Below are 20,293 nucleotides of genomic sequence, written 5' to 3' on the forward strand. Positions count from 1 at the left end.
TGGTAAAATCCAAATAAGGCCTATAGTTTAGTTAAAAGTATTCTAAGCCAGTCTCTATTTTAAAAAATGCTAAAAAATTAGCCAGGCATGGTGGTGCTCTCCTGTAATCCTAGCTACTCCAGAGACTAAGGCAGGAGAATTGCTTGAACCTGGGAGGCAGAGGTTTCAATGAGCAATGATCACACCACTGCACTCCAGCCTGGTAGGTGACAGGGTGAGACTCCATCTCAAAAACAAACAAACAAACAAAACTGTCCTACTGTGTCCCTTTTTTGGTTTTAATAATGAACTATTATTATGTAAGGTGTTATCACTGAAGAAGCTGGGTAATGGGTACAGGGGAACTCTATTATTTTGGCAAATTCTTTTGAGTTTTAACTTATTCCAAAATAATAAGTTGCAAAGAGAGAAAGAAGCTGAGGAGCTTACATGAGTGAGAGAAAAAATTCAGCTCTCAGAACTGCCTTGGCTCTAGAGATTTCCAATGCCAGCCCTGGGTGGTGCCATCTGTGTTTGTTGCCACCCAAAGAGCTGGAGCAAAACAAACATCTTGTACCTAAGTCTTTGTGTGCATTTTTGGTTATTTCCTTAGAAGAAAAAGACCCCGCAACACAGAATTGCTGTGTGTAAGCACATTTTAAAGACTCTTGTTACTTAGTGCCAAATTGCCCTCTAAAAAAGATTGTACCAATTTATACTCCCCCCACAGGGCATGAGAGGGCTGACTTTCCCAACTCTTGCCAAACTGGGATTTAATCTTTAGAGAAAGCATATTTTCTGCCATGTTAACAGATAAAAACATGGTATTTTATTGTTCTTTTTCCTACAGAAATTCTAATTCTTCTCTCGGACCAAGTTGGACTAGGTAATTGGTTACTCACCTGGAGACCCAGGGTGTTTCTTGGTCAGTCACCTTCATGAAGTTGTATTTTAATATGCCCCAAACTTGATGGAGATCGCTAAACACAGGCTTTGGGAAACTTGATAGTGCATTTATTGTTTCAATGAAACTCCAAAATGTTGTTGAGGACATCTCTGATATTGCTTGGTGTCTCTTTGAGGTAATAAGATCACACTCAAGAAGTGTCTTTTGGATTCAGTGCTAGGAAAGGCTTCTTTCCCAGCGGAACACAGATGCTTCCTCTTTTCCAGTAATGACAACCGTGTGAGTGACCACGGTTCCCACTTTTTTTTGGCTGTTAGAAAATGCAAAGCCAAGTCTGAGAATCAGCAACAGCAATTTTGTTGACTCTTGTGGAAAAGGGATGTGTTGTAGTTTGTTTAATGTTGCTGTAACAGAATAGCTGAGTCTCGGGGATTTATAAAGAAAAGAGGTTTCTTTAGTTTATGGTTCTGCAGGCTGAGATGTTCAAGGCCGTGGCTCTGGTTTCAATGAGGGCTTTTGTGCTGCGTCACAACATGGCAGAACGTCAAAGGGGAAGCAGACACCTGAAGAGGGGCATCCTGGCTTCCGAACAGCCCACTCAGGAGGGAGCTAATCTGTTCCTGAGAGAACTCGCTCATTATTTTGAGAAGGTCACCAAGTCATTCATGAGGGATCTGCCCCATGACCCAAACATCTTCCACTGGCTCCCTCTTCACTGCTGCCACACTGGAGATCCAATTTCAACATGAGTTTTGGTGTGGACAAAGAAACTACATCCAGTCCACAGCATTCTGCCCCTAGCCCCATGAAACTCATGTCCTTTTCACATGAAAAATACAATCAGCACATCCCAATAGTCCCCAACATCTTACCTTATTTCAGCATCAACTTCAGAGTCCAAAGTTTCATCTGAGACTTAAGGCAACCTTCTTCCAGCTATGAGCCTGTAAAATAAAAAACAAGCTATTTACCTCTGAGACACAACAGTGAAGCAGACATTTGGTAAATATTCCCATACCAAAAGAGACAAATAGGCCAAAGGAAAAGAGTAACAGGCCCCACACAAATCTGAAAGCCAGCAGGGAAGACATTAGATCTTAAAGCTCCAGAATAATCTGCTTTGACTCCACATCCCACATCCTGGGTGTGCTGGTTCCAGGGCTGGGCTCAAAAAGGCCTCAGGCCATTATGTCTAGTGTGCCCTTATGTCTTATGTCTTTTTTGGGTCAGCCCATGTGGCTACTCCCATGGGTTGCAGTTGGGTGCCTGTGGTTTTGCCAGATGGATGTTGTCTGCTGCCAATGGCTCTATAGTTCTGGGGTCCCAATGGTGGCCCTGCTCCACACTAGGCATTGCCTCAGTGAGAACTCTCTGTGGTGGCTCCACCCTGTGGCAGGTTTCTTCCTGGGCTCCCAGGCAGTTTGATTGATATATCTGTGGAATCTAGGTGGAAGCCACCACACTTCTACCACTCTTGTACTCTGCACACCTGGCCTGTAGAACTAGTACCAAGTAGACATGGATGCCCCATCCCTGTGCCACTTTGTGACACTGCTCCCTGCTCAAGCAGCCCCAGGTTCAACTCGTGCCTCCACTCCAAAGAGCCTAAGTGGTAATCAGTGGTGTCGTCAACATTTCCATCTGACACCTCATTATTGTGGCCTTTACTGTCCACGTTTCTATTGGTATTCTGGACACAAACACTTAACCAGTATCTAAGAAGTTCTAGCTCATCTTCTAAGCCCTCACCAGAACTGCCCTTAATGCTCCGTTCCAAACGACACAGTCTCTTTACTCCTGCTCCTTCAAACTCTTCTAACCTCTGCTCATTACCCTGTTGCAAAAGCCACTTCCACATTTTCAGGCATCTTTATATCATCACCCCACTCTTGGTACCAATTTTCTCTCTTTATCCATTTTGTGTTGCTGTAACAGAACACTTGACACTGAGTAGTTTCTAAAGAAGCAATTTGGCTTCCTATTCTGGTGGCTGGAAAGTTCAAGATTGGGCATATGTATCTGGTGAGGGAATCGGACTGGTTCAACTCACAGCAGAAAGCAAAAGGGAGCTGGCATGTGCCAAGAGATCACCTGGTAAGAGAAGAAGCAAGAAAGCAAAATCAAGGAAGTCAGACTCAGACTCTTTTTAACAACTCACTCTTTGGGTGAGAACTCATTCACTCTTAATGCAGGACATTAACCTATTCATGAGAAACCCACCCCCATAACCCATACACCTCCCATAGGCCCCACTTCCTGACACTGCCACACTGGAGATCAAATTTCATCATGAGTTTTGGTGGGGACAAACACACCACATACAAATCATAGCAAGATGTTTGTGTTGACCTTGGTCCTGGCATGCTCTTATTTTATTATTCACTTGGAGTCTTTTACTTGCAAGCCTCTTCAAAACCTGTAGAAAGAGGCAAAAGCCAAAAACACTCTTGACTATGAGCTCTTTTAGCCATTGAACTGCTGGTGCATAGTTTAATGCTCACATAAATATTTGTTGACTGAATGAAGGCACTTGATAACAAACCAGCTAAGAACAGCATGACATTGAAAAGAAACACTAGTTACTACTTAATCTGAGAGCAAGAAAATGTCACCATTGGAAACAAGGTTTTGTCTGGGTGTGGTGGCTCATCCCTGTAATCCCAGTGCTTTGAGAGGTCGAGGCAGGCGGATCACTTGAAGTCACGGGTTTGAGACTAGCCTGGCCAACATGGTGAAACCCTGACTCTACCAGAAAAAGACAAAAATTAGCCAAGTGTGGTGGTACATGCCTGTAGTCCCAGCTACTTGGAAGGCTGGAGCAGGAGGATTGTTTAAACCCAGGAGCTGAAGGCTTTCGTGAGCAGGGATTGCATCATTGCACTCCAGCCTGGGTGACAGAATGAGACTTTATCTCAAAAAAAAAAAAAAAAAAAAAAGTAGAAGAAGAGAAAAGAAAAAAGAAAACAGGGTTTCAAGAAGAAAAACAGGAAATAAGAAGTAAGTACCAAGTGTCTAGGCCGGGCGTGGTGGCTCACGCCTGTAATCCCAGCACTTTGGGAGGCCGAGGCAGGTGGATCACGAGGTCAAGAGATCGAGACCATCCTGGTCAATATGGTGAAACCCCGTCTCTACTAAAAATACAAAAACTTAGCTGGGCATGGTGGCACGTGCCTGTAATCCCAGCTACTCAGGAGGCTGAGGCAGGAGAACTGCCTGAACCCAGGAGGCAGAGGTAGCGGTGAGCCGAGATCGCACCATTGCACTCCAGCCTGGGTAACAAGAGCAAAACTCCGTCTCAAAAAAAAAGAGTCTAAAAAATGTTCTTATTGTATTTCCAGGAATCCAGTAAGATATGATCCAAAATGCATTCAAAATTTTAGGAACAAAGTGATCAACACTGAGTTTTCAAAATAATTAAAAAACTGGGAACAACTAAAATTCCAACAATAGGGGGATTAATAAGAAAATGTCAATTTTATTTCCAAAACAGTGAATGCCTGCTACACTTGCTTTGTAGTTAAGTAATTAATCAAATTCCACATAAACCAATGAAATACAAGTGCAAAGAATAGAGTTATTTCAATGAACACAAAACAGAATGTTTAAGAAAAAGAATAATGAGTTTTTAAAAATAGCTACAGAGACAGTTGTGGGCAAGGCAACTATAAAAGACTAAGAAATATTGCAAAAATCTGAGTGGACCTTGCATTCAGCTTTCTTTGTGACTACCTTACTTCTCTTCAAATTAACCCGAATTGGAAACTCAAGATAAGCATTATGGGTATAGTTAATGCAAGAAAGAAGTTCCCTGCTCAGAGAGAAGTCCCCATCCTTAATGAATGGTCATGCAGTTATAGGCTTTTAAGTTATCAAAAAATGTTTAAAGGATGTGTGTGTCAACATCTGTGATTCTAGCTTTCAGTGACCAATGTCAAGGCCCAGTGGAGTTTGATAAGAAGGGTTTGAGGTAGATATTGTGTTGCTGTGTCCCCACCCAAATCTCAAAGTGTAGCTCCCATAATTCCCACGTGTTGTGAGAGGGACCCAGTGGGAAATAATTGAGTCATGGGAACAGTTTCCCCCATACTGTTCTTGTAGTAGTGAATAAGGTCCCATGAGATCTGATGGTTTTATCAAGGTACCCCTTTTGCTTGGTTCTCATTCTCTCTTGCTTGCCACCATGTTAAGACATGCCTTTCACCTTCTGTCATGATTGTGAGGCCTCCCTAGCTACATGGAACAGAGTCCATGAAACCTCTTTTTCTTTATAAATTACCCAGCCTCAGGTATGTCTTTTTCAGCAGTGTGAAAATGGACTAATACAGTGGTACAATCATGAAAAGATAACAAGATGATGAATAATAATTAAATAAAGTTAGCAAGTAATCAAGAAGTCTAACTATCTCGGGAGGGTGGAATTTTCTTTTCCTCATCTGTATTAGCTACAAGAAGCAGGTGTAATTTTTGTAAATTTTCCAGAAGCCCAAAAGCATTCCCACAGTATTCTGACCTAACCAAGCTCAACCTTTTCTCCCTGACCTGCCCATCGCCAAAGAAATCAGTTACTTCACTGTGACAAGTTCTCTACCCACTGGATGGCGCTTGTCTTGGGTTGTTTTTGACTCCTGGGGTAGGGGGAGGTGGGGTCTCAATGTGGGGCTGTTCTGCAATGGGAGGAGGAGCCTTGGGGCCAACCAGCCATTCCTGCCTTCTTCCTCCTTCCTCCCGGGCCTCTCCAGACAAGTCAGGCAGGTGAGGGAGGCTGCAGAGGCACCTGCTGTGTTCTGAGAACTGTGATGCTATTTTTCTCTCTCCTCCCACACCCAGACAGCTCAAAAAAAAAAAAAAAAGTCAAGAGAAGGAGGGTGAAGGTGGGAGAAAGGCTTCCGGAAACAGTTACAGGAGGGCATCAAGTCTCAGAAGCATCAGTCAGCCAAGAGCAAGAAACATCTCCCTTGGTAATGAGATGGGCTTTGAAAGCCCAGGAGAAGATCCCCAGCAGGGTCTGGCCCTGAAGCTCCCCACCCATTGCTACATCTGACCCCTCTCAGAATGAGGCGAGGAACATCAGCGACTCGGTGTCCAGCCGGACTGTGCTGCTTAAGAGTTGTGAATGTGGAACTGGCTAATGACTTTGGGCCTCAGTTTCCCCTCTGTGAGATGTGAACAATGACCTCCATCCCATGGAGGTACCATGAGGATGAAATGAAATGGGTGTGTTCAGAGGACAAGTTAAGCACTGGTGCATGCCAGCCCTGCCCCTCCTGCCTGCATGCTGCTGTCTGCTTGCTTGGGACCTCTCCTTCCCAGCCTTTCAGTCGGACCTCAGCCTCCCCGCCTCCTCCCCCAGGAAGGCATCTGGCGTGCTCACTTCTCTGCTCTTTCGGTTGGCTCCATTTGTCTGGTGTTGCTCCCCTAGGTGTTGTTATTTAAGCTCCTGGACTTCCCTTTCTTCCTCCTATCTGTGGGCAGGGGACATCACTGTGAGCTTTAAATAAATGCACGTAAAGAACTTAGAAGAGCGACTGGTACGTCTCTGGAATCAATTAGTGTGTGTGCCCCTGTGTGCACGTGCGTGCGCATCTGTGTGCATGTATGTGTGTGTCTGTGTACGTGTGTGTGCATCTGTGTGTGTGTGTGTTCATGCATGTGTGCACACAGTTCCTAAGCTCCTTTTACAGCCCCCTTTATACTTTGGGTTTGTGCCACTTCTACCTGTCTGTTGAGTCCCTGAGCCCACCACTAGCTCTTTTATTTCTCTAGAGCCATTTTCCATGTTCTCCTTTCATGCCTAGAATAGGCCTCTTTGCAATGTATTTATTGAATTAGCTTTGTTAAAAAAAGAATCTTGGGAAGACATCCAGTTCTGCTTTCTTAGAGCCAAAAGCACTTCTCGCCCACTCTCTGCAGGCAATGCCCTGCTCTCTATGATGTGCGCTCTCAGGATGGGGACAGAGCGTGAAAATAGATGGCCTTGGCCTTTGCCCGTGTGCATTAGCATTTTAGCTGAACCATAATTTCATCCCCAGGGCACACAATAAGCCAGGGGCAAGGGGGAAGCTCAGCGAGTTAAATAATCACTCAAGAGTAACCATAGGCACAGCTGTCGTCTCTAAATTCTGGGCTAAAGGACAGAGGTTGAGAACTGGTGTTTCCCAGGCTGAAACTCATCATGAGTTTGAGAGATGATCTTTAATTGATCTTTATCCGTATATCTTACCTTATTCATTAGTGTATGAACACCTTCAGGGCAGAGGCCATAGCCTAGTAAGGGTTTCTGGAACACCTTGTTAGGCTCAGAGCGGTCTTGGGATCCACTCACTGACTCAGTCATTCAACAAACATTTTGAGCTCCTATTATGTGCCAGGCTCTGCTCTAGGTGCTGGGATGTAGCAGCAAACAGGATGGGCAAGCCGGCTCCTCTTACAGCTTCTATTCTCATGGGAAAGGGCATGTGCGTGCACACACACACACACACACACAGAGAGAGAGAGAGAGAGAGAGAGAGAGAGAGAGAGAGAGAGAGAGAGAGAGAGAGAAAGAGAGAGAGAGAGAGAGAGTGAGAGAGAGAGAGAGGAAGCAGTTAGTGCCTCTCCAAGCTCACTCTACCAACCTTTGAATCCTTGGGCTCAGAGCTGGGCATGTGAGGATGAAAGGCCATGGGGAAGGCTGGGTACTGGGAGCCACAGAGGGCTTTCAACAGGCAAGAACCTTGCTCAGGCAAGGTTCCGATGGCTGCTTTGCGGAGAGGCCCATGTGGGATCCGGAAGGACAAAGAGGAAGAACAGGGGAGAGGGAAAGAAGGGGAACTCAGAGTCTCCTTTAGAATCAGGTTTTTAGTGGCAGCAGCACTGACACCTGGGTGGGAGGGTGCCTTGCTGGGGGCTGGGGGTGTCCTGTGCATTGCAGGGTGTTTAGCAGCACTCCTGGCACCTACCCACTCGATGCCAATAAGACTTCCTTCTAGTTATGATAACCAAAATGGTCTCCAGACATTGCCATGTGCCCCGTGGGGGCCTGCATGGCCCCTGATCAAGAACCCTGATTTAGAGTAGACCCAACAGTACCTGCTCACGAACTTGATGGGCAGGGTGGGCATGCGAAGGGAAGGCTAGTACTGGACAGAAGGACTCATTTTTGTTTTTCCTTTTGAGATGGAGTCTCACTTTGTCACCCAGGCTGGAGTGCACTGGCATGATCTCGGCTCACTGAAACCTCCGCCTCCTGGGTTCAAGCAATTCTCCTGCCTCAGCCTCCTGAGTAGCTGAGACTACAAGCACATGCCACTACGCCCAGCTAATTTTTTGAATTTTAGTAGCGATGGGGTTTCAGGCAACCAGGCTGGTTGCGAACTCCTGAGCTCAGGCAATCCACCCACCTCAGCCTCCTAAAGCACTGGGATTACAGGCGGGAGCCACCACACCCAGCCAGAAAGACTCGTTTTTTAGCATCCACTTTGGGCGACACACAACGCCCCTGGAAGGACAATTGCCCACTACCTGGTGCCCAGGTTGTCCCTGCTGCCTCTGTGGGGCCAGGAGGACCAGCCATATTGGATCCTGGCTGTGCCTGAGACCTCCCTACAGCAGTAAACTTGGGTGGGGCGACTCAGTCCCTTGGGTCACCAGCTGCCTGTGAGGATACTGCTTGGTGACCAACTCTGCTCCATTCTGCATTGTAGCAAAAATGAAATAAAATAAAACAGCACACTGGTGGAAGCGGAGGGCATGCTCAACAGTCACGGTAAGCTACTCTGCTGGGCAACGTGAGGAATAGCCACAGCTACACACATACGTGAGGTCAACCAGCCTGGAGTGAAGGTCAGGGCCAGCACCAGGGGTACAGAGACCACACTGCTCTGAAGACCTGAAAATTGCCCTTTGCTTTTCTTCAACATAGCTCTCCCTGCCAACTGTTGCATGGGCAGCTGAAAGAGCCTTCATCTCCAGGAGGCTGAGCGTGACCACAGCATCTTAGGGAGGGAACATCCACCGAGAGGACACTGGCACTCCCGTGGCTGGGAGCAAGGCCTACAGGGAAGAGAACACCGGGAGGCATGTGTGGATGCAGAGTGTGCTGGGAGGGGCAGGCCGGACTGGGTGGCTGCAGGATTAGGGGACTTTGGGAGGGAGTGTGGCAGCAGTGGGTTGAAGCCATGAGCATGAGGGGAGAGCATTCCCCAAAAGGAGGTGAGAAAATCAGCAAAGATAGACTTTGCCAAGGTTGGATCTTGGCTTTGGTGTTTGCTATTTTTAAGAGACAAGGTCTTCTGTCACCCAGGCTAGAGTGCACTGGTGCAATTGTAGCTCACTGCAGCCTCGACCTCCTAGCCTCAAGTGATCCTCCCCCACTTGGCCTCCCAAAGTGCTGGGATTATAGGTGTCAGCCGCTGTGCCCAGCCTGTTTTAACTCTTTTTGAGGCCAATTCCCTCCATTGCGTTGTAGAGTGCTGGGTATTTTTGAATGTTCCACATTTGAACATTTTCCCCAATTTTTCACCCATGAATAAATGCAGAACGAGGCGGCTGACACTAAAAGTGGGGACAGTCCTGAAGCTGTATCCACAGTGTGGCCAACAGGATGTGTGAAAATGACCTATTTCTGGAGAAAAAGTCTCAAGATTTGAGCGGAATTCATTCTGGAATTGTTCCTTCCAGTGGAAGGGGACCATCCATCCTTGGATGATGTCATCAGCTGCCGGGCATCCCCTGCAGTTTGAGGCACAAGACTGTAAGCTCCATGCAGGCAGGGGCCATGCCAGCCTCTTCTTCCCTAGGGCCTGACACAACTCCTGGCCCTAAGCAGGTGCTCTGTGAAAAGTGCACGGATGAATGAATGCGTGACCTGCCAGAACTCCATCCCGGTCACTGTCTGGGCTTTGATGCAAAGCAAGACATATTCAAAGAAAGAAAATGCGACCTTAAAATGGAGGGTCATGCCTGAAAAACAGGTGACAAAATGAAAGTGTTCTGTGGAGTGTGTCTGAAGCCAAATGCTATTTGTTGAACACTGGAGGAAAAATTATTGCAATACCGCAAAGGGATGTAAATAAGGCCAAGTACACAGAGGAATGATCATTATCTTTATTCATACACACTTGCTTCCAAACTACAATTAATGTATCTAACAAAGCGTATCATGCAAACGGAGATTAGAGGTTATACAAACTGAAAAAAGCAATGCAGTAGTTTATACATCCATCTCCTCTGCTATATAACCAAATTGTGTTTGACAGCTGAATGGCCTCTACGTTTTGTCAGTACGTGCTTATACGGAAGGAAACACCTCAACCTCCGTCTCTTCCTCCAGACAAAACTGGGGTCTTATGTGATGTTTTTCAATTAATTATTTAAACATGGTATGTCCTTCACACACAAAAATCATGTAGCAAAAGCAATGACTTCAAATGCTTCTGTTTATAAAAGATACTCTCAAAGACCCTAACGGAAGGGATGTGAGGTTAATTTTGAGAAAACCTTTAGACTCAAAATAGTAACTGCCTTCATGAATGATTTTGAATATTCTGGTAAACCAACCAATGCTTCCAGAAAAGAATTCCATTCTTCCAGGAAGAATATCAACAAGTCTGCAGTCACAGGAATGGATACCCCTAAAGATGAGCAGAGGTGACGAAGACACAGTTGTTTAACTGGAAAATGCAAAGCCGCCTTTTATCTTATTTTAGAAATAAGGAACCTTATAAAGTGGACTTCATACCTACTTTTTGAACAGTGGAGTTCGGTCTACTCACATAAGCGGTTAACTATGAAACAGACATCAATAGGCTTGTGTGCTGCTGCCTCTTCTATCTTGGGAGACTGAAGTATTTCTGAGGTGCCCAGTGGGCAAAATCCTTACAGAGCATCTCTGAATCTTCACCCACTGTGAAAGACCTGGGGACCTGGGGGTGGGGACAGAGCTGAGGAAGCATCCACCTCCTGCCAAAAGGTGGCCACAGAGCCTCTCAGCACAAGGAAAGGGGTCCCAGATACCCCTGGAAATCCTATTCCAGGGCTGCCTCTGGATGGGGGACACTAAAGCTGTCTTTCCTGTGGTTTGGAAGTTTCTAGACCTTAAGCAGTTGTCCCCAGTGTCTATTAAAAACTCACAGAGCATCAGTCTGCTAACGAGTTCCCCCTGAACTTGTAGTCATTCCCATGTGGACTCCATACCCGAGGAGCATGGGGGGAATCTGGCAGTGGGGGAGCAGGTCGGGCATGCTCCAACTGACCCAGGCCGAGTCTTCCTACAAGCTCCAGGGGATTGGACTCTTAGGAAATCATCAGTGGCTTTATTCTAAAAACTCATCTTTAAAGAAGAATTGAGTTACTAAAATTCTCCATTAAAAAAGTACAAATAGCCCAGTATATTCAGTTGCTCTACTGGAATTAACAAATAATTTCTTCCTTTAGGTTAAAAAAAAGTCTTTGGAATCTGTGGGCTTTTGTGTAGGGTCCCTGTAAGGCTGTTGGATGGCTGAGTGTGACCTTCGCGGTCATTAACTGTCACCTGATCACATAGAGGAGAGGCACAGGGGTCAGAACCATTCACGCTGTTGACCTTTCCGGAGAATCGCTGACACTACAGAATTAACACAATTGCAGTTGACCCCATTTTTAGAGGACAGCCTTCATCCATGTGTACCTCAGGTAACCTTCCCAGTTTTCTGGATCTTCTAACAGCAGAAACGGACAGCATTCCCTAGATCTGCTGCATCAGCCTGAATGGGAGGAGACAGGAATGTTGACTACCTAGTGTATTTCACAACCTGTAGCCCACGCAGCTCAAGGAAAATGACTTTTAAAAAATATTTCCACCAGGTGCTGTGGGTCACCTGGGCCGGGAGTGTTCGCTTACACCTGTAATCCCAGCACTTTGGGAGGCTGAGGCGGGTGGATCATGAGGTCAGGAGATTGAGACTATTCTGGCCAACATGGTGAAACCCCATCTCTACTAAAAACACAAAAATTAGCTGGACATGGTGGCAGGCACCTGTAGTCCCAGCTACCCGGGAGGCTGAGGCAGAAGAATCGCCTGAACCTGGGAGGCAGAGGTTGCGGTGACCCGAGATTGCACCACTTTCACTCCAGACAAAGTGAAACTCTGTCTCGAAAAAACCAAACAATTAAAAAAATTTTTGCAACACACTTCTTGTCAAATTGGTGTGTGGCTGCTAAAAACAGAGCACCCTTGTCCTTCTTGGTGACTGTCATGATCACATCCTTTGGGTCCCTGGCTCAGTGTCTGTTTTGTGATTATGATTGTCTGGTGTGCCCAGTGGGGGAACAGGCGCTCCTACCCTTGTTGGCTTATAAAGGAACAGGAAATGGTGTGATGTGTACACACAAGAAATAGACTTCATAAGACCAAAGTGAGAAAATGACTGTCAAATGGCATCACCTTTCTGAGGCTTTTAAAAACACAAGACTGTCACTTTTTCTCTTTTCAGTACTGAGAAAACACATCCCAGAAAAAAAAAAAAAAAAAAAATCCCCTCTGAAATGTCTCCTGCTAAGTGGAACCAGGTGGATGCGGTGCTGTTTTTAAGACTTCTCCATTCATCCTCAGCTGCCATGATTCTTGGCAAGGAAGCCAGAGAGGAAACGGGCAGGAATCTACCCGCCTCTGGGGCACACTGGATGGTCTGGATCTACCCAGAAACTTATGAGCTACTTCAAGGTGGGGAGGGGAAAGGGGCTTCTGGCAGCGGGTGGGGATGTTGTTAGCATTTGGGGGGTGTTTTCTGAGGAGGAACAGACTGTGTCCCTGGCAAAACACTCTCTTGAGGGCCAGCAAATGGAAACTTCCATCTGCACTAGCCACCTCCGATGGGAAGCCGCTGACAATGGCACCCCTTCCTCTCCCTCTCACTGCAAGGTATATTTCTGGATGCACCCAAACGCTGTTCTTCTCCGGCTCCTTCCTGACTGCAGCCCCTGCCTCCCTCTCCCTTCTCAGCAAGTCTGTGGTGGGGACTCTCTGGAAGTCTGCCATCACACTCGCCTAAGGACTTGGGCTTAGAGAGGTGCTCAACAACCGTTTGCTGGGTTGTATTAATCTTGGTCTTTCATAATCTTTCCACCAAGCACCTCCAGCCAGGCTTCCAGAGCTCTTGACCCCATGGTTTTCTGTCCAAATTCTGAATAAGAAGGCCTAATATGTGGCATCAGAAAGGGCAGACGGGGGCTCTGCATGGACCCACCAGGCCTCGGGATGAAAGAGGAGGAGGAGTGCTGCTGAAGCAATCATTTTGGCTCCTGTGGTTTTCGATCTGCCTTTTGAATTCATTTTTGCCTGGATGCGGCCCCCCCATTAACCCAGAGGGCAGCCCCCGGCAGCACACTCCAGTGACTTCCTTTCAAACCCGACACCTGGTGACCTTCATCGAAACACCAAGAGATGGGCTGCCAGCGCATGACCTGCAGCCTCGGAGGGAAATTCTGCCACCGAGGAGTGGCCACCTTCCAAGGGAAGACAACGCAGAGCCATTTGAATGGCCTGGTGTGGTCACAGCTCCATGGGTGCTTTGGGGATGTAGATGGTGCTCAACTCTGCCGGGCTGTCTAGACCTCCACAGGCCCTGGCAATCAGACAGTGCTCAGGAGCAGGCACTTCCCAAAAGGTCCCCCAGGACCCTCCTTCGTGGCTGCATCAGCTCCACAGCACGCCCCTGCCGCTGTCTCACTTCACACGATGCCCACGATGGGGGCAGTGCCATAGAATTTCATAAACTGATCCTGGGGTGAGTCACTGCTCACAGATGTCTAATGACAGTCTTCCCACAGTCACTGTCTTCGGCTGCTGAGATCTGTAGAGCTCTAACCATTATCCACATTCAACACTCAGCAATGGATATACAGGCTCCACAGGGCAACCCTGCACTGGATCCTGATTCTTACTGTTTCCCCCTGAGGCATTTGTGCTGGGGTCTTCTGTCCCTCAGGCAGTGTGCTGGGCACCCCCATCGGGGCATTTTCTTTGAAAACTTTGCCACATGGTCTGAGAGATCATCAGCCAGCTGAGACAGTCGATGTGTTTCCGAGAGAAACAAACTTGTGGGTGTTGGCTTTTGCAGGGGAAAGCCTAAGCCTAAGCCTGCTGCTTGCTTAAAACAGGCAGGCTGTGGCCAGGTGCGGCGGCTCACATCTGTAATCTCAGCACTTTGGGAGGCCGAGGCAGGTGGATCAAAAGGTCAGGAGATCGAGACCGTCCTGGCCAACATGGTGAAACCCTGTCTCTACTAAAATACAAAGAAAAAAAATTAGCCAGCATGGTGGTGCATGCCTGTAGTCCCAGCTACTTGGGAGGCTGAGGCAGGGGAATTGCTTGAATTCAGGAGGTGGCAGTTGCAGTGAGCTGAGAACGCATCACTGCACTCCATCCTGGTGACAGAGTGAGACTCCGTCTCAAAAAAATAAATCCCACCCCCCAAAAAACAACAAAAAGAACCAGGCAGGCCATTTGCAGTGCTGAACAAAAGGTCCCTAACCCCATGTGTTCCTCCGTGGGACCTTTCTCCTCTCTGGGGGCCTCATGGGGGTCTGTCCTGCAGCTGCTCCATTCTGGAGCAGGGGACCAGCCCTTTTGTCTCCTAGGCTCTTTTTACAAACCAATCTCTTTCCCCTCAGATGGAAGGAGGCGCAGCTGGTCAGGACATGAACCCAGACTGTTTACTGACCCGCAGGGCTGCAGGGACGGGGAGCCAGGCCCCCCTGGAGTCTTGATGTCTATGGAGCATAAAAGATGGCAGAAGCAATGGCCCTTTTCCGCCGGGCTCATTCCCTACACTGTCTCTCCTACTCAGGAGTTTCCAGGTCTCACCACAAAGACAGTTTCATGGTTGTGTGTTCTGTGAATTTCAGGCAAACAGCCAGAGGGGTAAAACAAGGTGAGCTTAGCTGGGAGATGCTTCTGGGAGGAAACAGAGCATCTCTCTACAAGGACCAACAGCTACTTTCATTCTGTTTCTGTTTGTAATAGAACCTGGCTCCTCAGAGGACCTTGCGGTAGGCGGGGGCGGGGTGTCTCACCAAAGCAGCATGCTCCTCCCAAGGCTGGAAAGGCCAATGCCAGCAATGGCTGGAAGAAAGTCCACAGCCTCTGAAGAGCAGGCGCTGGTGCCTGCAGGGCACGGCTGTGTTGGTCTCATGAAGGCTGTGAGTGCTTGGGCAAATGGCAGGTCATTGCAGAGGCAACAAGACAGACAACGTGCTTCCTACGTGTCCAGTACACACAGCAAGAGGGGGTCTCCCCAACCCTCCCCGCTACCTGGAGTTAGCAACAGTCACAGGCTGAAGGGAAGAACAAAACACACACACACACACACACACACACACACACACGAACACACAAACGTCAGCCCAGGTGCTGCAGCAATGCCACATGTGCTCCAGCGTACTAGGCAGACCGGAATCAGACACTTCCTGCTGTTCCCAAGAGGAAGAGTGGTGGAGGAACCAGGACGAGAGGTGGCATTAAGAAACTAAGAGGGAGTGTCAGCTCAAAAATAGTCCCCACCAATAAAACTTTTGTTTGCAGGTACAATCAAATATACATATATATACACACACATACACACACGCACACACAGTTAGTAAGAGACTAATTTATCATGTAAAGTAGCCATTCATTTTTGAAATTTGATCCACATTTAAAAATTAATCTATCTGATACAGTGCCAATGGGCAGAGAGGGAAAGCACAGAAGCTAGCGATTCAGCTAAAACTTAATTAGAAAAGAGGATTAGAAACAAGAACCTGCACAAATAGAGCACAATTGTCTTATAAAATTATTATAATACTCTCTTTATACTTGATACGATTATATCAATAATATAGATTCACTTGTTATTAAGGTTTATTATAAACATGCAAAATTCATTGCATGATGCATTTGCAAAACATATTAAAATCCTTCTAGCAATAAAACATCTTTGAGCTGTTAGGCATCCAAGGTTTCCTGATTCTACAGCTCCAGGCGTGTCATTCAACATGAACTGGAAATGGGAACCCAAACCGTATCATTTTTGTCCCTAAGTGGACATCAAGGGCTGGAGAAGGGAGGAAAACTAATCAGAAGGGGTTGACGCTAGAGTCAACACTTCGATTAAGTTACTGTACATCGTACTTTCATAAACGACACTGCGGCCTACTAAATAAATAAGTACAAAAGGGGAGAGGGCGTACACTTCAGCTTCTTGAGGAGGTTAACAAGGTAGGTAGCAAAATATTGGTGTGTGGGGGGGGTGGGTGTTGGCGAACAACACTCGTGAGTAGTGGCATGATTACTGATGGCACCCTGGATTGAAGAATAATCTCCCAGAGATTAAAATGAACGTACATACACACTGGCTTATCCTTGATCTGACATGATTTCACATGCTTGTTCAGCAAAGTCCTTAGACGATTTGGCCTCTTACAAAGAATGAAAGTTATCAAGACAGTTATCAACCAAGGAGGGCACCAGATGACAGATTCACCCAACACTCATCTGAGGTGTTTGTTTTTTTTAAACTGGTCACTGCCGGACTATGCTTGGGTTAGGAATTGTCAGTGTTTGGGAACAGCGATTAGGTTCATCCCAGCCTTTCAGATTCTAGGGGCTGTTTCCATGGAGGCAGAGAACGGAAGCAGTGGATATTCTGAAGCCTCCCCCACCCCCAGTCCCTCCTTGCTCTCACCCTCTTGGCTTCCTGTTCTTTGATTCCAAAGATGTCTTGGGTGGAGAGGTCTCCAGCCTCCGGGGCTGGGGCAGGTTCCCTTCAACATCTCTGGTGGGGGATTCCGACAGTGAAAAATCCACAGATGGAGGGTATGGAAAGTATATCAAATTGTACCCAAAATGGGGCAAGAGTCCATTTGCTTTCTAGGAAGGGTTAACCTAGAGCCAGATGTAACTTCTACAGAATTAAAGTGGACACTGTGCATGACGTACCATCTCCACTAAGATAATGTTCTTGGTTGTAAGAGAGAGACCCTGAACAGTTGATCACATTTGGACTAATAACCCTACAATTTTCAGGCCTCTACATGGAATCAGACACAAGGCCATGGCCTTAAAATTTTAGGGTTAAAGATAACTTCCCGCTGCTTGGAGTCTGGGGGCTGGGGAGGTGTTTGTTCTAGCTGGTGAGTTTCATACTGCGCTCTGTAAGATGGGGTGCACAAACTGGGGGTTGACATACGAGAACCCTTCAAAATCAGACTGGTCTATGTTAGCAATAACCAGCTGATCGGGCGGTGTTAAGACAGGCTGTCCTCGTGTGAAGAACTTGTCAAAGTTTTCTGCTCCTTTGCCGCACTGCGGAGAAAAGACAAAAAGAAGGAAAGGTTAGTCATCGGGACAGAATGCAGGAGTGGCTTTCCGAGAGCCCTCTCTGGGGAGGAGCACGGCCCCGGGAAACTCAGGGCTGGTCAGGCAGGAGGAATCCTGGAGGACTTGCAGGCCTACTGGATTCAAAAGCCAGGCAGAGCAGACTACGATGAGTTATCCAACTCTAAGTCTCTAAATACCCCGAACAGAAACCCTGGGTGGGAATGCATGGTTGGCAATGAGGCAGCAACAAGGGGACAGCCCCTGTCCCTTCACAACCACCTCACTGAGCAAGCGGAGCTGAGAGCACGGATGCCACACGAGTGGGGCTGTCAGTCAGCTGGGGCTGCAGGCAGTTACCCCTGGACCAAGCGAGGGGGTGAGTTATTGCCCCATCTGGTTCTTTGCTGCAATATTCGTAATGAAGTAAAAACGGTATTATTCTTGCCCTCCAACTGGGCTGCTCTAGAAACCCCAGCCCCAAAATTAGGCTTCAAGCAATATGAGGTAGGCATGGCGGCAAGGCTGGGAGATTTGCACCTGGCCAGCTAGGATTTAGCACAGCTAGACAGAGCTGGCCAGAGGGCAGGTGGGCGAGTGGAGCTCATTTGCAGGGTGGTCTCAGGCTGGAGGAGGTTTACATGGTGCCCTGGGGAAGCAGGGAGAGGCCTGCTGTCTGTCTCGGCTATTCCTCTCCTCCCGGGTCCACGGGGCGCTCCGTGCACGTCGAGGCTGCAGTCAGAACTGCCGCACTGGAGTCTCTGAGACACACAGCTGCTTAGACAGCACAGCTTGGTAGCCTGACTCCAAAAGCGGGGAAGGGGTGTTCTCTTCACTTTGTCAGCCACCCAGAAGAGTTGTGACATGTTGAAGTCCCCAGTATCCCAGCGTGACTCTGAAACAGGGAGAACTGGGAGCTTCACTGAGATCCTAAGAGTGATTTTCAAGATGTTGCAAATTATTTCCCTTGGACCTGCTGCTGGCACCACAAGACCAACATGAATTAATTCTGAGCTAGCACACATTTCAAACGAACCAGTCATCCTTGGGTCTTTAACAGGGAATAGCTCTGGATTCACTGTGAAGGCGGGGGGCCACCCAGTTTGCTCATCTGTAACTCCGGGAGAATAATCACACCTCCTGCCCAAGGCTGTCGTGAAGGAGAAATGTATGGGGTTTTGCACAGAACCCAGCCGAGCCGAGAGGCCAGTACATGCTACTAGAGTTTTTATAAGGCAGTCAAGTCTCATGGGGTGTGCTTTCTCAGCTCCTTTTTCACACTTTTTCTAGGAGGTCTGCTTGAGAACCTACTTTGTTTTTTTTTTGAGATGGAGTCTCACTCCGCCACCCAGACTGGAGTGCAATGGTGTTATCTCGGCTCACTGCAACTTCTACCTCCTGGGTTCAAGTGATTCTCCTGCCTCGGCCTTCAGAGTAGCTGGGATTACAGGCGCTCACTGCCACACCTGGCTAAGTTTTTTGCATTCTTGGTAGTGATCCGTCTGCCTTGGCCTCCCAAAGTGCTGGGATGACAGGCCAGTGCTCCCTGCCAGAATCTACTTTGATTATCCTTTTCCCACCTAATTTTCATCAAATAAAACCTGCTCCCAAGTACCTGCTGAGGTGGAAAGCATGTCATAAATTCAAAGTAAGGTGTTTATAACAAATGACTTTCTTGTCTGGACTTTTTTTTTTTTGAGACAGAGTCTGACTCTGTCACCCAGAGTGGTATGCAGTGGTGTGAGCACAGCTCACTGCAGCCTCAATCACCTGAGCTCAATCGTTCCTCCCATCTGAGTCTCCTGGGTAGCTGGGACTGCAGGTGCACACCCCCACACCTGGCTATTTTTTGCATTTTTTGTATTGACAGGATTTCACCATGTTACTCAGGCTGGTCTCGAACTCCTGGGCTCCAGCAATCTGCTGGCCTTGGCCTCCCAAAGTGCTGGGATTACAGGTGTTAGCCACCATGCCTGGCCTTCTGGCTTATTTCCATTTTAATAAGCAACCATCTACTCTTCACCCAAGGAGAGCTCACATCACAATGAATGGTAAGTGTGTGGGGGACGTGTGTGGTGGGGCAGAGGGGACGAGAGGTAGGGAGTTGTCTGTGGGTTTTCAAGTTACTCTGTGGAGCCACATAGACTACAAGGCTTACTGTCACATTGGTCCTGCCTTCCACATGTGGGACAGCAAGGCTTCCACTCTCACAACCCACATTTCCATGGTGTATTTCCTTGGAAAAGCACAAAGCACCACAAAGTCAAGGTCAGCAGAGGCAGAATCTGCAATTCATATCATCCTACGTGCACAGGCCACTTGCAAACACTGAGAAAGGCTCTTTGAAAACTAAATAGGGGCACGCTGTTTCTTCCTAGGAATTAGGAGTCTGTACTTAATTCATCAGTTAAACAGAAACCAACTTTCCTTGGAACACCACATTCAGAGGCTGCTGGGATGACAACAGCCAAAGACAGAGTCCTCCTCTGGATATACCAGTAGTTCTCAACCAGCGATGATTCTGCCCCAGGGAACCCATTTTTGGTTGTCAGGACTTGGGCAGGGCAAGCCTGGCATCTAGGGGGTAGAGGCCAGGGATGCCACGGAACACCCTCCAAGGTCCAGGACACCGCCCCCACCCCAAAGATGATTGGCTCGAAATGTCAACAGTACCTGATGTTGAGAAATTCTGGGGTATACCAAGACTATCGTGAGGCTGAGTAGGTCCTAAGATCAGTGTGAGGGCAGACATGAAGCCAGACTAGGGAATTAGGCAGGAGCAGCCGCATGCAAGAGCAGGGAATGGAGAAGCATCAGAAGTGCCAGGGAGAAAGCATCTGGAGCAAGTGACAGCTCCATGGAGTTGGCTGTGGGAACATCTTTGTGGAATCTGATTAATCAATACTCATTGCCTGGAAGAATTCAAGTGAATCTACAATCAGGGCTCTCAGAGGCTGGGATGTGTGCTCCCTTAATAAGAGATATCTGTGCTTCTCTTGATACTCACTGACCATGCAAAGATGAGCAAGAAGGAATTTTTGGAAAAATATGATAAAGGGATGCGAGTCCCTAAAAGGACAAGCAAAGCAAGCCAA

The 20,293-nt window shown here is 47.6% G+C and overlaps 1 protein-coding gene across 3 annotated transcripts in view; it reads right to left on the reverse strand.

Annotated features, from left to right (window-relative positions):
* Positions 1-9,956: 9,956 nt before the first annotated feature.
* Positions 9,957-20,293, reverse strand: part of PRKCA (protein kinase C alpha) — a 490,912-nt gene continuing 480,575 nt past the window's right edge. For all 3 annotated transcript variants that reach the window (XM_078374473.1, XM_078374476.1, XM_078374475.1), the window contains one exon: positions 9,957-17,186. In XM_078374473.1, the coding sequence (XP_078230599.1) occupies positions 17,022-17,186 (165 nt within the window). In that variant the 3' untranslated portion in view covers positions 9,957-17,021. The remainder of the gene's footprint in view (positions 17,187-20,293) is intronic.

Source organism: Callithrix jacchus, chromosome 5 (genome assembly GCF_049354715.1).
Source record: "Callithrix jacchus isolate 240 chromosome 5, calJac240_pri, whole genome shotgun sequence".
Lineage (NCBI taxonomy): Eukaryota > Metazoa > Chordata > Mammalia > Primates > Cebidae > Callithrix > Callithrix jacchus.